The following is a 19,126-nucleotide window of genomic DNA, read 5'->3' on the forward strand; positions in this document are numbered from 1 at the left end:
AGGGCACATTGGCTCCAAGTGGAGTTTTCTCTACAGAACAGTAAGAACAAATTCGTTTCGGTGCCGTGCACAAAGAGTCTTTTTTTTGGATCAAGCCTGGGAATCATATTAGGAAGATTTACACTACATGAACTATATACGGTTTTTCTTAGGAGCAGATTAGACTGTGTATCAACACAATTTGTACTCTGGATTTTGTGCTTTCATCCCCAGAAGGGTCAGTGATTATGACTGTTTATCCTTTACAAGGTTAAAATGTGTAGTTTCTTTTCCAAACTGGTCTAAAACAAACCCACAACTGCACAACTTGAACCCAATGGTGCATTTTGAGAGAATAATCACTGCGAAAACTTGTCCTGGGAGATTAGCTTTTAGACCACTTGCCATAAAACTCATCACACTGGCTATTGTTCCACCAGACAATTGATTGTAGTAAGTTTAGTGATCCTGCAACTTTTTTATCTACTGCACGTTGAAATTTCTCTTTGTCCATTTTATTTATTTGTGACCAAACAGATACAACAAGGTGCTGGAAGCATTTCTCAGAGAATTTCGTCCATATTGACATGATAGCATAACACAGTTGGTGCAGATTTTTGGGCTGCACATCCGGCATGTGGATCTCCTGGTCCAACACGTCCCAAAGGTGCTCCGTTAGGTGTAGATCTGGTGCCTGTGGAGGCTTTGTGAGTATAGCAAACTCACTGTCATGTTCAAGTAACCAGTTTGAGATTATCTGAGCTTTGTGACATGATGTGTTATCCTGCTGGTAACAACCATCAGAAGATGGGTACACTGTTTAAATGATGCTCATTGGTCATAAGAGGCCCAGAATGTGCCAGGAAAATATCCCGCACACCATTACACTTCCAGCAGCAGCCTGAACTACTCATGCACAGCAGGGTGGATCGATGCTGAACCCCTACCATCAACACTCATCAAGCCAGGTAACCTTTTTTCTAATCTTGTATTATTCAGTTTTGGGGAGCCCACATTCTTTGACCCAGTGTGGTCTTCTGCTGCTGCTGTAACAAATCTCCTTTAAGGTTTTATGTGTTGTGTATTCAGATGCTCTTCTGCACACTGATTGTGACCAGTGATTATTTAAGTAGCTGTTACCTTCCTATCTGTGGTCGACTCCTTTGTCACGTGGTGTGAGCAGAATCATCTGCAGCTCAACGTGGCAAAGACTAAGGAACTGATAGTGGACTTCAGGAAGACCAGGAAACATTTGACCCGTTTCAATCCAGGGGGTCAATGCTGACATTGTGGATGACTATAAATACCTCGGTGTACACATTGACAATAAACTGGACTGGGCTAAAAACACCACAGCACTTTACAGGAAGGGCCAGAGTCGTCTCTATTTTTTGAGACGACTGAGGTGCTTCAACATCTGCCGGACAATGCTCAGGATTTTCTACGAGTCTGTTGTGGCCAGTGCGATCCTCTATGCTATTGCATACTGGGTTGGGGGGGGGGGGAGCAGGCTGAGCAGGCTGAGGGTCGAAGATGCCAACAGACTCGATAAACTGATCTGTAAGGCCAGTAATGTTGTGGAGATGGAGCTGGACTCCCTTAAGGTGGAGTCGGAGAGGCGGATGTTGTCCAAGATAAAGACAATGTTGGATAACACCTCCCACCCACTCCACGACATACTGGTCAGTCACAGGAGCACGTTCAGTGAAAGACTGAGATTACCAAAGTCTACATGTCTAATTTAACTGAATTGCTGCCATGTGATTGGCAGATTAGACATTTGCATTAACAAGCAGCTGGACCGGTGCACTTAAAATAGCTGGTGAGTGTAAACCAGATAGTACAGTTCTTTGATTGGAACTGTATCACAGCATTAACTATCCTTTCTCTGTGTTAAAGGCTTATCCAGCTTTGAATGGATAATGTTTGCGTGAGACGTCCCAAATATTTTTGACAATCCCAAACATGTCTTTAGCAGTATTTTATGCAAATGTGTTCTGGGCGCTATGACTGCTAATAATATCAAGACATATCCAATTTACGCTTACGAATCAACACATTTATGTGCTATGAACCTTGATGAGCGTGACCTCCTCTGGAGGGGATATAACCAGGAGGGACCTCGATCTGTTTTATGGCAAATATTACAAAAAGAAAAGAGCTTTAAGTCTTATAGTGTAGCCAACAATGTTATGGAGGAAAACATTCTCATTTTTTTCAGGTCCATCAAACCTGTTAAGTTTCCGTAATCGTACCAAAGGCTAACTTATACCTTAAACAGCAGTTTGGTGTTTTTGAACACAGATGTCATTACTCAGCACTGCAAGGAGAGCAAAGTGTTATTTGGGATCTGTGTCTGGGTGTGACCACACCACCTACACAATCTATTCTGGCAGCGTTTCAGGCAGTGTGGAAACTCTCCCCCCAGGCTTAATGCGTTTTTTCCTGCCATAATACGACAAAACAATAAAATGAAACAAGATGAAATGGCAGCTTTACATGGCTCAGAGTGAGCAGTTAGGCGGCTGATCGAGCTCACAGATTATTTACTACCTATGCACGATATAAATTATCTGGGTGCGTTTTGGCTTTGAAGCAACTTTTTCCCTTTTCCCCCCTAAAAAAACCCAAAAACAAAACGCCAGAGAGAAAAAACAATTATAAACAAGGCCCTTTAATATAGTAACATGTACAGTATGAATGTGAAGTGGGTGAACAAATAAGCATAAAAAAGTAATTCATTTCACATTTAAACACTGATTTCTTAGGGAATAATGCCATTTCTGTTCAAGCCTACATGCAAAGGTCCCCCCCCCACCCCTCAAACCCACCCATGTGTAATGCAAAAAACAATAAATATGCTTATCTGGGGCAAAGACTACCTTCTTGGTATACACAGTGACAAATATTTAACACTTTTAGTGTCACTTTAAAATGACTTGTACATAGAATAGTTACATGGAGGTCGTTATAGTAGTACACATGTTAAATAACACCAGACAGTTTAGTTCAAAGGGCTGAGAAGATTAATGCTCTGCTGTTAACGCCTGGTGCGCTGTAGCATCAGGAACAAATGTAACTGGGTTACATACATTTACATGGTATGTTAGTATACTGCTGTTTTCAGCACAATGTGTGTTTCCTTTAAAAAACAAAACTGTTGCACGACAACTTAAGCACAACCCTTACTAAACCGAATAAAACTGCTCTAACTACATTCTTATATACACAAACAGCTGAGAGGCATTGTTGCCAGCGGAGGAACAGATATGCACATGCAAGCACCAACGTCTGTCTGCTAGCGACTGCCTAGTAACAATGATACAAGTCCAGAAAAAGAAAATCTTTCCAGACATACAGTAGCAGCGTGAAAAAAAACAAAACAAAAAGAATAAAATTAAAATGGAATGCTAAACTGAGGTCCACGCGGAGACGTTATTTAGCGAGAAGAGAGAATAGGAGAGTGTTTGAGCTCCTTATGTGGTGCATAAAGATGCCAGCTAATTGCCTTCAACTAGTCCTGTATGATTTGATAAACAAATAAATGCACTGAGTGATTTCTTCAAAACAGGATGTCTTCGACACAGATTACTTCCGTTTGATAACATAGCAATTGTGGACCGATGAGGGCTCTGCACAGTGACGGGAAGAGATAAGAGAGGAGAACTGGCTGAGAGAGAGAGAGAGAGAGAGAGAGAGAGAGAGAGAGAGAGAGAGAGAGAGAGAGAGAGAGAGAGAGAGAGAGAGACAGAGAGAGAGACAGAGAGAGAGAGAGAGAGAGAGAGAGACAGAGACAGAGAGAGAGAGAGAGAGAGGTGATGGCTGACTGAAAATTGGCTCATGATTCATCTCACACACAAATATAGCTGAAATTACACTTTAGCTTTTGGTCTGTTAGTGTTTTATATGGCATTGCTACAGCCTTTCATTATAAAAAGGAAACAGCGGTGACAGCAGTGGTGTAATAAAAACAAGCATACTGTTGTCTTTTTTAAAGCAGCATATTTTAGATTAAAATGTTACCGTTTCCACCTATAGAGGGCAATAAAGTATCTACCTGGGGTTTTACTGAAGTTGTCGATGAAAGAAATCAGATGCTTCATTCACTCACATTCAAACTCTGATGAGCTTTTTTGCCCAGCGATGCTTTGGCATGCACACTGGAGCAGCCGGACATTAAACCATCAACTTTCTGATTAGTGGATGGCCCGCTCAACCTCCCGACTCCTCCTGGTGACTGTATCTCAGAAGGTATATTACTAACAATGTTACCAAGAACATGAGCCCTAGCACCTTCATAAAAGAAATCAGGATAAAAGTTGGTAGACTGGGCCGATTGTGATCCGTGACCACTGAAACAGCTGGTGCATATAAATCTGGCATTAAATAAAGCATGAGCATCAAAGATGAAAGGAGCAGAGGTGGGAAGATATTAATATACCATGAAAGGAGACCATCTTGGACTACCTTGGCTATAAAGCCATAATAGTTTACGCAATTTGAAAGTTGAGTGTTAAGGCCTTTATACATTAAACATGTAAAATTCACACAAATATTTTGTGCAGCCTCGCCTGTTCTTAATGCAGCCGTTCATACCAACCAGGTATGATTTTTTTCTCATTTTTCGCATGTGCATAAACAGAGCTGACCAATCAGATTACTGCGTTTTCCAACAAGTGTGCTGAAAGCGCACACCGGTGCTGAACATACAATTATATGGACACAGGAAAATAATATTATTTTACCTCAGACACACAACTAGACGCTGCTCCGGGTCAATCTGCTCACTGAAATGATTTCTCTGCCTCCTCAGGTGTTAAATGTTCTTAAATGTACGAAAGCTGCCGTGATACAGCTTCAACTCCTGGATTAAACCAGCTTGTGAGAATTGGAGAAAATCAGAATCATTGTTTCTTCTTCTTGATGTCAATTTGACGTTACATGACAAATTTGCATCCAAAATAAATTTGGATTTTTGTGACATTTTTCCACAATGTGCTTGGTGTGTAAAGGCCTTTATCTGCTACTTCAGCTGAGGGAAATTCACCCACATTAGACATTGGTCAGTTTCATAGATGTGATTATAAATGCCCAAACCTGATCAAGTTATTATGATTTTAAAAAAACTAAATAAAAACCTACAAACTAAATATGCTGTTACCAAATCCTTTTTCTGTAACAGCAAGGATGCCTTCATTATTGTGAGTGTTTTATAAATTCATGCCCAGCTCCGAAGTTTTTTGTTGTTTTTTTTAAAATATCCTTACTTTTTTTTTTTACATTTTTTGGCTTGTGCCCACGTCTGCAATAAATTTCCCAAATTATTGCCAGAAAGTTTGCAATCCAGCAACTTCCCGGAATCTATACACTACCTGCACTGCTCCATAAACATCTGTAAGGAAGAACAGCTGTTGCTGAAGAATGTGTGGTAATTTAAAACTAAGCTTCACATCTAAAAGTGTAACACTTTAATATCTTGGACAAACTAAGCTCCAAGGCTCTGGTTATATGCAGCCTGGTTCATCACCCTAACACCGCGGAGTGAAGGTGACCTCGTGGTCCATCAAACTACACAAACACATCAGTCTGTGCTTTTTTAAAAACACCAACAGCGAGGCACCTCTTTAACCTCCACCTAGACACAGTCTACAACTGAGCTGTCATCCTCCTCAGCTCCCCACTCCCCAAACCTCATCTGCGGAGACGGAGCTGCTGGATGGAGGTTATTAATGTCGTCCATGGCGTCTGGGTCGGCGTCTTCATTGGTGCCGATTCCCATGTGACCGCCTTCCTCGCGGTGCGTGCGGATGTGTTTCCGCAGAGCCGCAGGCTCTTTGAAAGTGCGGTTGCAGAAAGGGCAGCAGCATGGCCTCTCTCCGGTGTGGATCAGCTGGTGGTGTTTCAGGTGCTGCAGGCGACTGAGCCGCTTCCCGCAGATGGCACACACGTAGGGCTTCTCCCCCGTGTGGGTGCGCCGATGTTTACGCAGACCATCCAGGTGGCGGAAGCAATTTCCGCACTCTGAGCAAGAGTATGGCTTCTCCCCCGTGTGTATGCGCAGGTGGGTTTTAAGTGCCCCTGACTCGCGGAACCGACGGCCGCAGACTCCACACGGGTACGGCTTCTCGCCTGTGTGGATGCGGATGTGCTTCTTCAAGCTGGAGATCAGACGGAAGGTCTTTCCGCACTCCAAGCAGTGGTGAGGCCGATCTCCAGGGGGCTCGACCACTGCCGTGTCAGGAGCTGATGGTCCTGCAGAGTCCTCAGCTGCGCCCGATGAAGCGCTGTCACCTCTTCCTGCTCCAGGAGTCCTAGCTAACTGTTTCTGTCCATTAAGTCCACCCAAGGCACTACTGCATTCACGCATGGGCCTTTGGTGACGCAGTGGGTGAGGGAAAGATCGCTGGGAACCTGCCTCTCCTCCAACTTGACCGTAGCCAAGATCTCCCACGTTATGTGACGACCGGTCTCCGTCCCCCGTCGCTATGCTGTCCTTCCTGTTGGGTTGAGTGGAGCCTGAAGCTGGTCCCTGCTCCTCTTTAATCTCAAATCTGGACGCTCCACCAGGTCCCTGAGACTGCCTCTCGTCTATAGACAAAAATAAAACATGTACACCATTACCATGTTTGAACACAGTCATCAATCTTTGCTAAAGCTCGACACTCCACACTCACCTGGTCGGCCAGAATCGGAGCACATATGAGATGCATTGGAAGTGAAGGAGTCCAGAGCATGGTTGGTCACAGACCCATCTGGCTGGATTGAAAGCTGGCACATTTTGTACTCATCTCTTGGTTCAAACCCATGAAGTGACTCGTCCACAGAGCCACCAAGACCCAAGTCGACACCCGCTCCATTCACGTTTCTGGGATTCTGGTGGTCCCTGTCCAAAGTCATGGAAGCCATGGAAGACAGCGACGGGGCAAACACTGACTGACTGATTGACTGAGGGCCCGTGTAGGACACCTGAAGCTGATCTATGAGCTTCTGAGCACTGCACAGGCACTCCTGCAGGGTCTTCAGCTCCCTCTCAGACACTTCCAGGCGCACTTTGAGCCTTTCGTTCTCCTGCTCCTTATGCAGCAACTCCTGCTGAGTCTCATTGAGCACTAGCACCACTTCCCCGAGCAGAGTGTCCACTGCTGCGGACATGGCGGTTTGGATGGTCGGGGCGAGACGCGATTTGAGCGACGTTACAGTCACACTGCCCTGCGAGCCTCCGTATCCACCCTTGTCCGCTTTGCGATCGTAACAGGACTCAATCCTGTCGGGGATGCTAACAGCGCTTTGTTTGCGGTTCCCACTGTGGAGCGAGCTGCTGCCGCTGTTTGACGGAGAGGAGGAATCCATGCTTCCAGCATAGCCCGTCCTCCTGGAAGTCATTATTATAATGCAGTTAGCTAGCTGGTATTCAGTCAGCTAACGTTTACACGCCGTGCTCCTGAAAGCAGCTCGCAAATCTGAGCAGCAAGAGAGGGGAAACTCTGCGGGTTTTGTTGCTTTAATGTGTGAGAGCAATGACTGTCAATGACTACATGCGCCTCATTAGCTGTTTAACTGGCGCTGCCGACAAAAACAATGTAGGTAACTCTCCGCTGGGCCTGGCTCTGGCCCGCTCTCTGCAGGAATAACAAGGCCAGACGGCAGAGGACCTCTGCTAACGCTGCGACCCTGGTGGAGAGGTGTGCTGCCGCTCTTTAGCTGTCCTAATAAAGTCTACGAGTTATTGTTCAAAACACGTCCACTCTGCACAGCGACTCACCCATCTCCTGCCTCCGTCTGCAGCGACTGTAAGCACAGGCCCGTCGCGTGTTTGTGACGTCAGAAGATGGGGGCTTGTTTTACCCACGGTAGTGACTCGCAGGAGGTTCTGCGCACCTAGTGACTTATCTTGCTTTAATCTCACAAAACATTCGAGTTTAGACACGTCCCAGTTCGTACTTTTTTTTCTTTCGTTTTCTACTTCTACTCTGAACTACAGCTACAAATATGAATATCACATTCATGTTTTGGGGAGTACTTTTTAAAATATTTTTTTCAGTGAAATAGAAAAAAAATCCCTGTAAGTTCTTCTAATTTTTTAAACATCCAACTGGCCAGTTTTGTCAGCACTTTTGGCAAAGTTTTATGGGCAGAACTTTGTTCCACCAGAAACTGGATTTGAAGAATTCAAGTTACAATTTAGATTCAATCCGAGGAATTCAAATTCAAATTTAACTTTTTCTGATGGCACAATGTTCTGCCCTTACTTTTAACTGTTCTTTTTCCAGGTTGGTTAAGAATGTACAGCATCTTTAATGACTTTAAAAAAACACGTATTGGTGGCACAAGTTTCATTTTATTTTGGATTCTAAGCCACACAGCCTCAAAAGTATACATACAGAATATACACACACACACACACAACTCACTAATATTTGGTTAAATATCTCTTAGCAAGTTGCACCTCAACCATTTTAGTAACCATGAAGAAGCTTCTGGGATAATTCTGGCTGTATATTTGAAGACTCTTATTGTTAAAATAGGTAGAGTTCACTTAAATTGGTTTGGTTTCCTAGTACGGTCCAGACTTTTAAGCCTAGCTTTTAACCCTGACTTTGGGAAGGCCATCCAAGAAGTTCAATGTTAGCTTTTTTATCCATTCAAAACCTCTCTTAATGTGTATTTGGGGTCATTGTCCTGCTGAAACACCCCATTGTGTTCAAGCTGATTTAAAGTGAAGTTAAATAATGTGGAGGTAGTAGTAGTCCTACACATTGTGCTCACATTTAGGCTTCCAAACATACCTAACCTGTCATTGTGGCCAAATGTCTTTGTGCCTTCTGTCCATAAAAGTTTTCACCAGAAGGCATTTGGATTGTCCAGTTAGGTAGCTGCCTGGGACTTTCCGGAACATCTGAACAAATTTCCTTTCAACTGAGGGTGACAGTTTGAGTCTTCTTGTTTGGGGCGATCGTGGCTCAAGAGTTGGGAGTTCGCCTTGTATTCGGAAGGTTCGAGCCCCGGCTTGGACAGTCTCGGTCGTTGTGTCCTTGATCAAGACACTTCACCCGTTGCCCACTGGTGGTGGTCAGAGGGCCCGGTGGCGCCAGTGTCCGGCAGCCTCTGTCAGTGCGCCCCAGGGCAGCTGTGGCTACAGTGTAGCTTGCCATCACCAGTGTGTGAATGTGTGGATGACTGGATGTGTAAAGCGCTTTGGGGTCCTTAGGGACCAGTAAAGCACTATACAAATACAGGCCATTTACCATTTAATGAAACTTTTAGTCTGCCTGGTGGTTTCTGGAGCAACTAGAGCGTGTTTGTTAAAGTGTAATGGACAAGTGTATCCTGATTTACAGCCTTAATTCCATGTTTCAGGGTGAAATTGGCTCCACAATTCCTGGCAGTACAGCAGCCATTTGATGAGGAGAAAAAAATAATAGATACAAGTAGTGCTCACAGTCTGAAGTATGCCCAGGTCACCGACCTCTTGGTCAGGTTAACCCTGTGGAGAAAACATCTGCAGTCTGCTCCAGGCGAAGCTTCACAGAACCACTAAAGGTCCACTAAAGCTGAGGAAACTGTCCAAAAGCACCATGAACTTTATGTTTTGCAGATGTCAGTGCAGTCCATCATGCACACTAATTAATGTCAAATCCACCCATTGCAGTTACGGCCCACACAGAACAAATCTGTTGTAATCAAGATTTTTTTTTGTGTGTTCCCTCTAAAAAAATGTTTTTAAAGACACAGGCTGATGAATGAGCCAGATAAGAACCTGGACGTTGCTATACAATTGGACCAGCTCCTCTCAGACACGAACACCCTCAGGACTTCAGCATATGTTCCTTTTTATATTAATACTGGTTGTTCACAAAGATTGTGTGAACTATCGGGACATTTTCCACTTACTGTTTTCTTTTCCTGTAGGCCGTGGAAAAAACAGTAAATGGTTTACGTGACCACATGTGGAAAGAAGGCGAGCACCATTATTAACCATACCAAGATCTCCTGTGTAGATCTGTTCCAGATATAACAGGACCTTGGAGTATTTGTTTGTGCTGCTTTAGTTTCATATATAAAAATAATCAATTCCTTATAGAGTCATTTCTGATGAGGAAAGCAGACCTATCCCCAGCCGCAGGCAGTGTTTTTTTAAAAGGAAAAACTGATGTGATCTGTGGCAAATAAAAAAGGGTAGACCATTTCAGGATTATGCAACAACCCATTTAACAGTTACCATCTGCAGGGATTTGTGTCACTTCGGGGAAACGTTTCTTACTCAGCGACTTTACATTTGTCATATTGCCCGTCACGCCCTCTCTGCTTTCATTAAATTCTAAAGACAGTTTGTGTCTTAAATGTTTTATTGACTTATTGTGAATAAAATCCCCCTTACTTTGTTATAGAGGATATAACTTAACAGTATAATACTATCAGCTCTTTAGCTGCCATCACACTGAGTCACATGATGTGATGCCGTCACATGATTCAGTATTTGTATTACACAGAAATAAAAAGTCAGCGTCAAGACCGTGCAACCATTCTGAGATGAATATTGTCTGGGTGTGATGAACCCCGTCCAAGCCAGAGGTCAGTTTTTTGTTTAACACTGATTTGACTCACTCAAACACCGGAAGCCAGACTGCACAGTCACAGCAATCAAAATGCAAACCATGACTTAGACTATACCCATTTATTAATTACTTGAACGTAAACATTTACACACTAACGAGCTTCTGGGCCCAACAAAGTAAAAAAACAACAACCAAAAAACAAACCCCAAAACATAAAGTTAACGTACTTTATTATACAATTAGTGAACAGTTTCCTGTATTTTCATAGAAATTTGTTACAGTGTGTGAAATGAAGAATGTAGGAAAACTGACGCAGGCTTTGCAGTATTGAACTCGGATATAATAACAACACACGCTGCACAATATAAACAGAGCATTACTCAGACGCATCCTGGATGCAGATATATATACGTGCCCCCTTCACACCCACACGCTCGCCTATGTATCCAAAAACATGTTCACACATCCACAGATAGAAGCGAGAAGCGACAAACACTTATACCGCACCTGATAATGATATAGGAAATAAAACTTTTAATTCCTCCATCTGGTGTCTGCTGAATAACGGCAGGAATGATGTATTTGGGTATTTGAGCGGGATTGTGACTCATTCAGCGCATCAGTTTTCAACAGACTTTATCTGAGCTGTAGGTATCCCTCGGGTACAGGACGGTGTGCTTTGTGTTTTTCTGTGACTTTAGCTCAAAAGCAGGGCAGAGATATGAGGGAACAGTTGGGTTTAAAGCCACGTGAAGTTTTTAACAGGTAACAAAAAAATAATCTCATACAACTGTCTTTTGACATCCACCACGTTTTCTACTCAATTTATTTTATGCTTTCATTTTTTCTTCAAGGAGAAATAAGTACATACGTTACAAATGATTCCCAGCACAGGTCCAGTCTGTTTCGTTATTAGTAATTCGGTGAACAGCTGCTAAACAGCTTCCTCTATTTGACTCTGGAGCTGTTTCAGTGGAAGTCACAGTCTACGTGTAGCCACTACGTGTATGCCAGAGATGAAAAACATTTAGATGAATTAAAGCTAGAGCTTTCCAGTCCTCTGTAAATCCCTTCTCCCCTAAAAGGGAAACGAGCCTTCATTAACAAATGAGACATGCTCTGAATAATGTGCTTGTTGTGAAAGAATGAGACAAAAAAAAAAAAATGTGGTCACCAAATTAACCAGTGGTGATGTAACTAATAGCAGACTATAGTATTTCTCCACTAAATGGCGTGCTCACTCACAGACACATCACTAAACAATTTGGCAAAGAGGGAGGTGGAGCTGGTGCAGAAGCCAAAGCATAAGGAATAAGGGAGGACAGAAAGGAGGAGGCGATTTTTGGGCAGAAGGAAAACATATAAAGAGGGAGAGACCACGCCGGAGAGAGCAACTGGAAGAGAGGCGAGGAGAAAGAAGCACATCGGTTGTCTGATAACGTTTTCAAACTTCTCCGAGAAACAGGTAAATGGATATCTTTTTATTACACTGTTTCAGTGAGCAGCGTTAAGCTGCAAGTTGCCAAAACAGCTTGCATAAAGTAGATTAGTATTCAATGGGGGCTCCTACTCCGTTCACCGCACTGAGATTTTTGAATGGCCCCATTGTTAGGTTGCTATGCAAGTTCACCACACAGCATATTTCAGGTACGCTCGTGTGGATTCTCAAGGAGCAGCAGCTTTCCTGTAACTAGATACAGCTGACAAGCCTACGCCGATTCCTGGCGTGCAGGCATTTGAACCTCTTGTGCAATAGGCCAGTGGAATGCTAAAGTGGAGTGTGGAACCTCCAAGTCTTAACAAATGAGGACTATTACTAGCAGTTTGATATACAACACTAGACATCATTTATAAACACTTTGCATTAATTTCAGCTACTTAGGTGTCGGCATTTTGTCATTTCGCCTATTTAAAAGCTATGTGGGCTGGGAAAAAGTTTTGATTTTGACCGATTCATTTTCCCACTGAAAATATCGCTTTATTCAAGTCAGTCGATTCATTCGAAACGGTCCTTTGCCTCTGCAGGTAGATCATCTCCAAAAGACACAGAATTAGGGGGAGATATATTCTCATTCTGGCTCTTTCATACAAGAGACAAAGCAACTGACTTAGTAAATGTACACACAGTTAGAAGCCCGAGGGGCTTAAAAACAGATTCTAAAAAATTCTGATGGAATTCTACTTTTTTATGTTTTCCAGTACAACGGCTGCCATGAGGGACCTTACTTTCCCACTCGGGATCATATGCCTGTTTTTCATCAGAGGTTACTGCCCCCTGCCTATGAGCTCAGAAGGGATGCATCCCATGGGAATTCACGGCCCATACGCACACTCAGACGAGGATTCTCTTGTTAACGATGAGGATTACAATCGATATGAAGATACAACCACTAGATCATCCAAGACGTTGATTCCAAGTAGAAGGACCCTTAAGCAGTGTGACTATGATCCCTGTCTTGAAGGCCAGACCTCCTGTTTTGAGCTTGCAGCCTCCTCTAACTGCTTGTGTCTGGGGATCACGTTAAATAATGTGCCCCCAGAAGCGCCCAAACTAAGCTCAGTATCCTGGAACGGGTCCGAAGTTGTACTTCAGTGGTGCACACCTGATTCATTTGTCACAGCCTATGTTGTGACTGTCGGAGGGCAAGAGAGGCGGAAGTTTGGGGAGGACCGGAGAAGCGGAGGAGTGGGCGAAGTTGGCAACATAGCAGAAGTTTGCGTGGTGGCCGTGAATGATGCCGGAGCCAGCGAAGGATCTTGTATGATGTACCATCCCAGAGATAACAGCCTGCCTTTGACAGCAGGGCTCATCGGGGGAGCCCTGGGCTTCCTGCTGCTCCTCTTGCTGGCCGTCATGCTGTGGAGGCACAAGAGGCAAAGGAAACAGGAGGCCACCATCTCCATGCACAACACAGCTGAGACGAGGTGAACAGGAAGCACCGCAAGACTGGACACTCGTCGAGAGAAGTCTGTGCTCTGAGACTCTTCTCCATTATTGCAGTTCGCTATGAAAACACGATAACATCTGAGGTTTCCTGCACCACGAGGCTTTCTCAAAACAAGAGGAAGCAGCGATGTATTCATTTCACATGCTCATCGCCTGATGCCTCGTCCATCCTGAAAACCCCTCGGCGCGAGAAAGTCCCACATCCACAACAAATGCATAAAATTACTCACAGAATTCATTACTTGCAAATTATATTTTTTTTCCCCAGAAATGAAACCCTGAAGACAAACATCAGGGAACATCCCAGCATGTGGTCCCTGCTTTCAACTTGCTTAGCTGAGCAGCACAGTGTGTAACTGCTAATAGTGGGGTAAAAATATTTGAAGCTTACATGATAAAAGTTTGAAAAGCGCCACTATGGTGCTCCAAGACTTTATTACTTGACAGAAGTGTATCTTTCCTAATCTTGTGTGCAAATTAGAGGTTTCTTGAAGTAGTGTTTACAAAATAGTGACGTGTATTAAAGTGTTAATAGCAAAATGACAACAGGCACAAATTCTGTTTGAAAGAGTACAGCAGAAGGCATAGGAGATGGTAGCAAAGGTTCAAATGGCACTATAATTTTTATATAATATAATTAGGGTTTGATTGTTGAGCTCTGTGATGGGATGGCGATCTCTCTGGGCTGTACCGCCTCCTCTGCTCTATGAGGGCTGAGGAAGGCTCCCCCAGGAAAGGAAACAGATGCTGTCACTTACTGTTGTAGACATCAAAGCATGCTGTAATGAAATCTTTTCATTGAAACTCTCTGTGAGAGCTCCTCGTGTAATGGAAGTAATTAAAGCGTGAATGGATCGATTGTTGGAAAGTGACTTAAACTGTATTTATTACAATTGTGTTCTTTTTTCGCCTCTGGACGTTAAATGTGTTTGATTGACCACTTTTGCTCGAGCCTGACTATTAAAATTAAGTAAAACGTCGCCTTAGTCACCACCGCTGTGTCGAAATGTGTCATTTTGTATCATCTTTTACTTGGAAGGATGGGTGTGCTTTTCCATCTGTCTTATTGACGGAAGTTATGTCAGCGCCCTGGACGAGCACCAGTGTTCGATGATGTTTTTTCCAGCTGTCACACAATCGCTTTTTCAGAGGGATATGGATTTTGCGAGGGCTGTCTCATCCCATCTGAGACTTCCCGTCACGCAGCATCGGGCTGATGAGAAGCTTGAGGCTTTTTTTTCTCTGCCATGATGAGAAGAAAGTCCAAAATTTTAATCCTCCCCCCCAGTTTATCTCATGTTCAGGCCTCCATCTGCGTTTCTCGCAGCAATGTTATAATTCCCTTTTGCTCCGGCTGCTGCCATGGAGTTGTTCCACCGCCCTTGGCATGGCGTCTTTCTTATTCCAACTTGACTGCACAACTTACACCACAGAGCGCAGCATCGAAGTCATCTAACATCTGTAATTTGGAAACACAACAAACTGCTCGTTTGAGTGGCTCAAATGGCCTCAAGATGTTTGCTTTTATGACACACATTGCCATCACTGTCAGACTGGGAGGGAAATATCTGCATGAATGGGCCGCTTTGAGATGAAACCCAAAAAAACACGAGCTGGCAGCAGCCTGTTTAAAACAGAAAGAGACGTTCTGTGCTCAAAGCAAATGCAGAACACAAGAAACTTTGAAACCAGTAACAGACAGTTCACACCGTTTCTGCAATGGCTGCAGAACAGAAGAAGAACATGAAAAATACATTAGTATCTTATTTCAACATGCAAACAGCTCGATTTATTTCAAAGTACAATACTTTTCCAAACCCTGAAAATGTTTTTGAATTTTTGAAGAAATCAAAATTTAGCCCGTGAACGAGTGCCGAATCCAGTAAAGTTCTAAGAAGAAGAAAATGAAATAAGGGTGTGTACAGCCCCCCGTGGTCAAGTATAAATGCTTCTGAGTCCTTTGATGTTAAAAATGAAAAGGCTACAGATCTATAATGCCAATAAAAGACAAAGTCACACTTTATGTCTTTTCCTCTTCAAGAGACTTCCAAGATCTTGTATGGAAGTATAAAACATCCGTATTAAAGGCGAGTAAAGTTTCAACAACTAATAAAAAATTAGATTTGAATTAGATTTGCAAAATTCTAAATCTGAAGTCTTCACTTTGAAAATTCGAGGGTTTTTTTTCCAAGCAAATACTTAATTTTAATGTATTTTAATACTGAGCATCTGATCTGCTGAATCTGTGAACTATTAGAAGAAAAAAAAACCCTAAAACACAATAAAATAAAGTCAAGATTTTGCTTTTATACCTGCGTTTACACCTGCAGCTGATCCAAAACAATTCAGCGCTATTTTCTGTAAAAAGTATTCTTTAGCTGCGGTGTTACAATCAGGCATTTACATGAAATTTGTTTTTTCAATAAACGTTTATGATCTCCAGCTCTGAGGAAATGACTTAATAACTAACTACATAAAGGCTCAATTGGGACCTAGATGATGCACAGACTGTTCTGTTCTCTACTAATCATTTGCTAATGTGAGTATTTTGAGGCTCCTGATATATGACTCTCCCGAGTTTTGCAGAGCGCATTTTGAAGCTCTGTACAGCACGTCCCAGGGAGACGCAGCGCCTCTCCAAACAGATTTTGGATTTTACTTAAATAAAGTGGAAGATTATCTGGAAGAAAAACAGATGTGAGGTGCATTTTCCGTGCTGCAGAGCTGCTTCTCAATCTTCAATTTTTAGATGCAATGGTGTCTTGGTATTTTGTTTTTTTTGTTGGCAACAGGAGGGAAATGTTGAAGTGAGGTTAGGAGCACGGGAATGTGCTGACAGATGCTACTCACTTTAGAAGAGTCATGCTGAATCATAGAAATCTCCTTCAGTGATCCGGTGAGTCATTTTCTGGTAAAGAGGTAAGATATAAAGAAGTGAATCAGCTTCACTGACTGTGTCAACAAGATGCTTCGTCTCTACCTGACACCTCTGTTACTGTAACCACATTAGTAACCAGCAGACAGAATGAGTGTTTGTTTGGTCTGTGAACTGATGCTTAACACGTTTACGTCGGGGTTTATGAAGTTTGGGATTTTACCCAAAAGTCTGACATTATGTTATGTTGCTAATGATACTGCAATGTTTAGACGCGCAGAGTTGCGAAATAGCTCACGAATCAAGCCGTTGCTTCTCACAGTGGAGCAGACACAATGTCATAATCCAGGATTGCCATTAGTGTCATTCAGTATCCACGACCATTTCTGCATCAGGGACAGATTTGATTTAGTCATTTGATTTGTGCCGATATGACACAAAATTTACACTCACCGGCCACTTCACTGTTTGTTAACACAAATATCTAATCAGACAAAAATGTGACAGCAGCTTAATGCATTTAAGAATAAAATCATGGTCAAGACATCCTGCTGAAGTTCAAACTGAGCTTCAGAATGGGGAAGAAAGGTGATTTAACTGTGAATGTCTCATGATTAACCCTCTCGAGGCAGGCGTTGCCGATTTGCAACAGTTAAAAACTAACAACCTGATTACCCCACATACATATTTTATGAGTTTTTTTTACTCAGAAGTACCACTGCAGGACTTGGTTGTGCATTAGCAAGGCAAGGCAAGGCAAGGCAAGTTTATTTGTATAGCACAATTCAACAACAAGGTGATTCAAAGTGCTTTACAGAGACATTAGAAACAAAAACAAATAAAAAGCATGATTTAAAATTGATTAAAACAAGCAAACAAACTAACTAACTAATTAACAAACAAACAAACAAACAAAACAGTATATAAAATCAAAACAGATAAAATCAGAACAGTAGACAAAATCAGTAGTTAAAATGTAAGTTTTGAAATTTAAGCTTAAGTGCGGATTTGGTGCTTTATTCAAATGCAGCTGAGAACAGGTGAGTCTTCAACCTGGATTTAAATAAACTGAGTGTTTCAGCTGATCGGAGGCTTTCTGGGAGTTTGTTCCAGATATAAGGAGCATAAAAGCTGAATGCGGCTTCTCCGTGTCTGGTTCTGACTCTGGGAACTGATAAAAGACCGGATCCAGATGACCTGAGGGATCTGGAAGGTTCATACTGGGTCAGGAGGTCACTGATGTATTTTGGTCCTAAACCATTCAGAGCTTTATAGACCAGCATCAGAACTTTAAAGTCTATCCTCTGACGGACAGGCAGCCAGTGTAAAGACCTCAGAGCTGGACTGATGTGGTCCACTTTTTTGGTCTTAGTGAGGACTCGAGCAGCAGAGTTCTGAATGAGCTGTAGTTGTCTGACTGATTTTTTAGGTAGACCTGTAAAGATGCTGTTACAGTAATCAAGCCTACTAAAGATGAATGCATGGACTAGTTTTTCCAGGTCCTGTTGAGACATCAGATCTTTTATCCTAGAAATATTCTTGAGGTGATAGTAAGCTGATTTTGTTATTGTCTTAATGTGTTTTTCTAAGTTTAGGTCTGCATCCATCACTACACCCAAATTTCTTGCCTGGTTTGTGGTTTTTAGGTGTATAGATTGAAGTTCTCTGGTGACCTGTAGTTGTTTTTCTTTGGCGCCAAAGACTATTACCTCAGTTTTGTTTTTGTTTAGCTGGAGAAAATTGTGGCACAACCAGTCATTAATTTCCTCAATGCATTTACCAAGAGCCTGTACAGGGCCTCGGTCTCCTGGTGACATTGTGATATATATTTGTGTGTCATCTGCATAGCTATGGTAGTTTATTTTGTTGTTCTTTATAATCTGTGCCAGTGGGAGCATGTAAATGTTGAACAGAAGGGGTCCCAAGATGGAACCTTGGGGAACTCCACATGTGATACTTGTCTGCTCAGATGTGAAGCAACAAAAAGTTTAATTTGAGCCTGAGAGGGTTAATGGCCAAACAGACTGGTCTGAATATTTCAACTCCTCATCTATAGGATTTTCCTATAAAACCATCTCTGGGGTTTACAGAGAATGATCCCAAAGAGAGACAACATTCCTTGACCGGCAGTTCTTTGGGGGGAAACATGTTGTCGATGCCAGAGGTCAGAGGAGAATGGCCAGACTGCTCTGAGCTGATAGGAAGGCAACAGTGAGTCATTACAACCAAGACATGCAGGAGAGCATCTCTGAACACATGACACAACATTAAAGCTGATACAGTTTACAGTAAGCAGAAGACCACACTAGGTGACACTCCTGTAAAAAACAGTTCACAGGGGCTCATCAAGACTGGAAAAAGCTTGTCTGCTCTGATGAGTCTATATTTCTGCTGCGTCATTCAGATGGTAGAGTCAGAATTTGTCATAAATAACGTGGAAGCATGGATCCACCATTCATTTAACTTTTAACTGACGTTAGGCTTGGAGAAGTAAATGTATCGCCTAGAAATGGTCAGAAAAAAGAGGCCTGTCTGCCTGAATGGGCAGAGACTCAAAGTTGCATACCTGTAATTAGAAACATGCCTACCAAGTGGCACCACATTAGGCTCAGTGCTGATTGGAAACAACATGAGATAAAACAGATTCCTCGAGGTCGAGTCACCTCCACTCAAACACTGTGAGCACACAAGTCAAAACAACACCTGCAAAACTAGAGGAGGAAGGATCCTTAAAGGTCAAATGAAAGCTGAATAATCACTTGTGCTGTT

At 42.7% G+C, this 19,126-nt stretch overlaps 2 protein-coding genes across 2 annotated transcripts; one reads left to right on the plus strand and one right to left on the minus strand.

Moving 5' to 3' along the window:
* Positions 1-2,654: 2,654 nt before the first annotated feature.
* si:ch1073-224n8.1 (uncharacterized) lies at positions 2,655-7,773 on the minus strand. The gene is made up of 2 exons (XM_006802232.2): positions 6,654-7,773; positions 2,655-6,567 (listed from the first exon to the last, which is right to left on the minus strand). The coding sequence occupies exons 1-2, from the start codon at positions 7,360-7,362 to the stop codon at positions 5,615-5,617; spliced, it is 1,662 nt and encodes a 553-aa protein (XP_006802295.1). The 5' UTR covers positions 7,363-7,773; the 3' UTR covers positions 2,655-5,614.
* A 4,041-nt stretch (positions 7,774-11,814) lies between these two features.
* LOC102794466 (leucine-rich repeat neuronal protein 4) lies at positions 11,815-14,469 on the plus strand. The gene is made up of 2 exons (XM_006802233.3): positions 11,815-12,000; positions 12,735-14,469. Exon 2 carries the CDS (start codon positions 12,748-12,750, stop codon positions 13,462-13,464), a length of 717 nt encoding a protein of 238 aa, XP_006802296.1. The 5' UTR covers positions 11,815-12,000; positions 12,735-12,747; the 3' UTR covers positions 13,465-14,469.
* The last annotated feature ends 4,657 nt before the right edge of the window (positions 14,470-19,126 follow it).

The sequence above is a fragment of the Neolamprologus brichardi genome, chromosome 10, assembly GCF_056152115.1.
Source record: "Neolamprologus brichardi isolate AB-2024 chromosome 10, ASM5615211v1, whole genome shotgun sequence".
NCBI classification, from domain to species: domain Eukaryota; kingdom Metazoa; phylum Chordata; class Actinopteri; order Cichliformes; family Cichlidae; genus Neolamprologus; species Neolamprologus brichardi.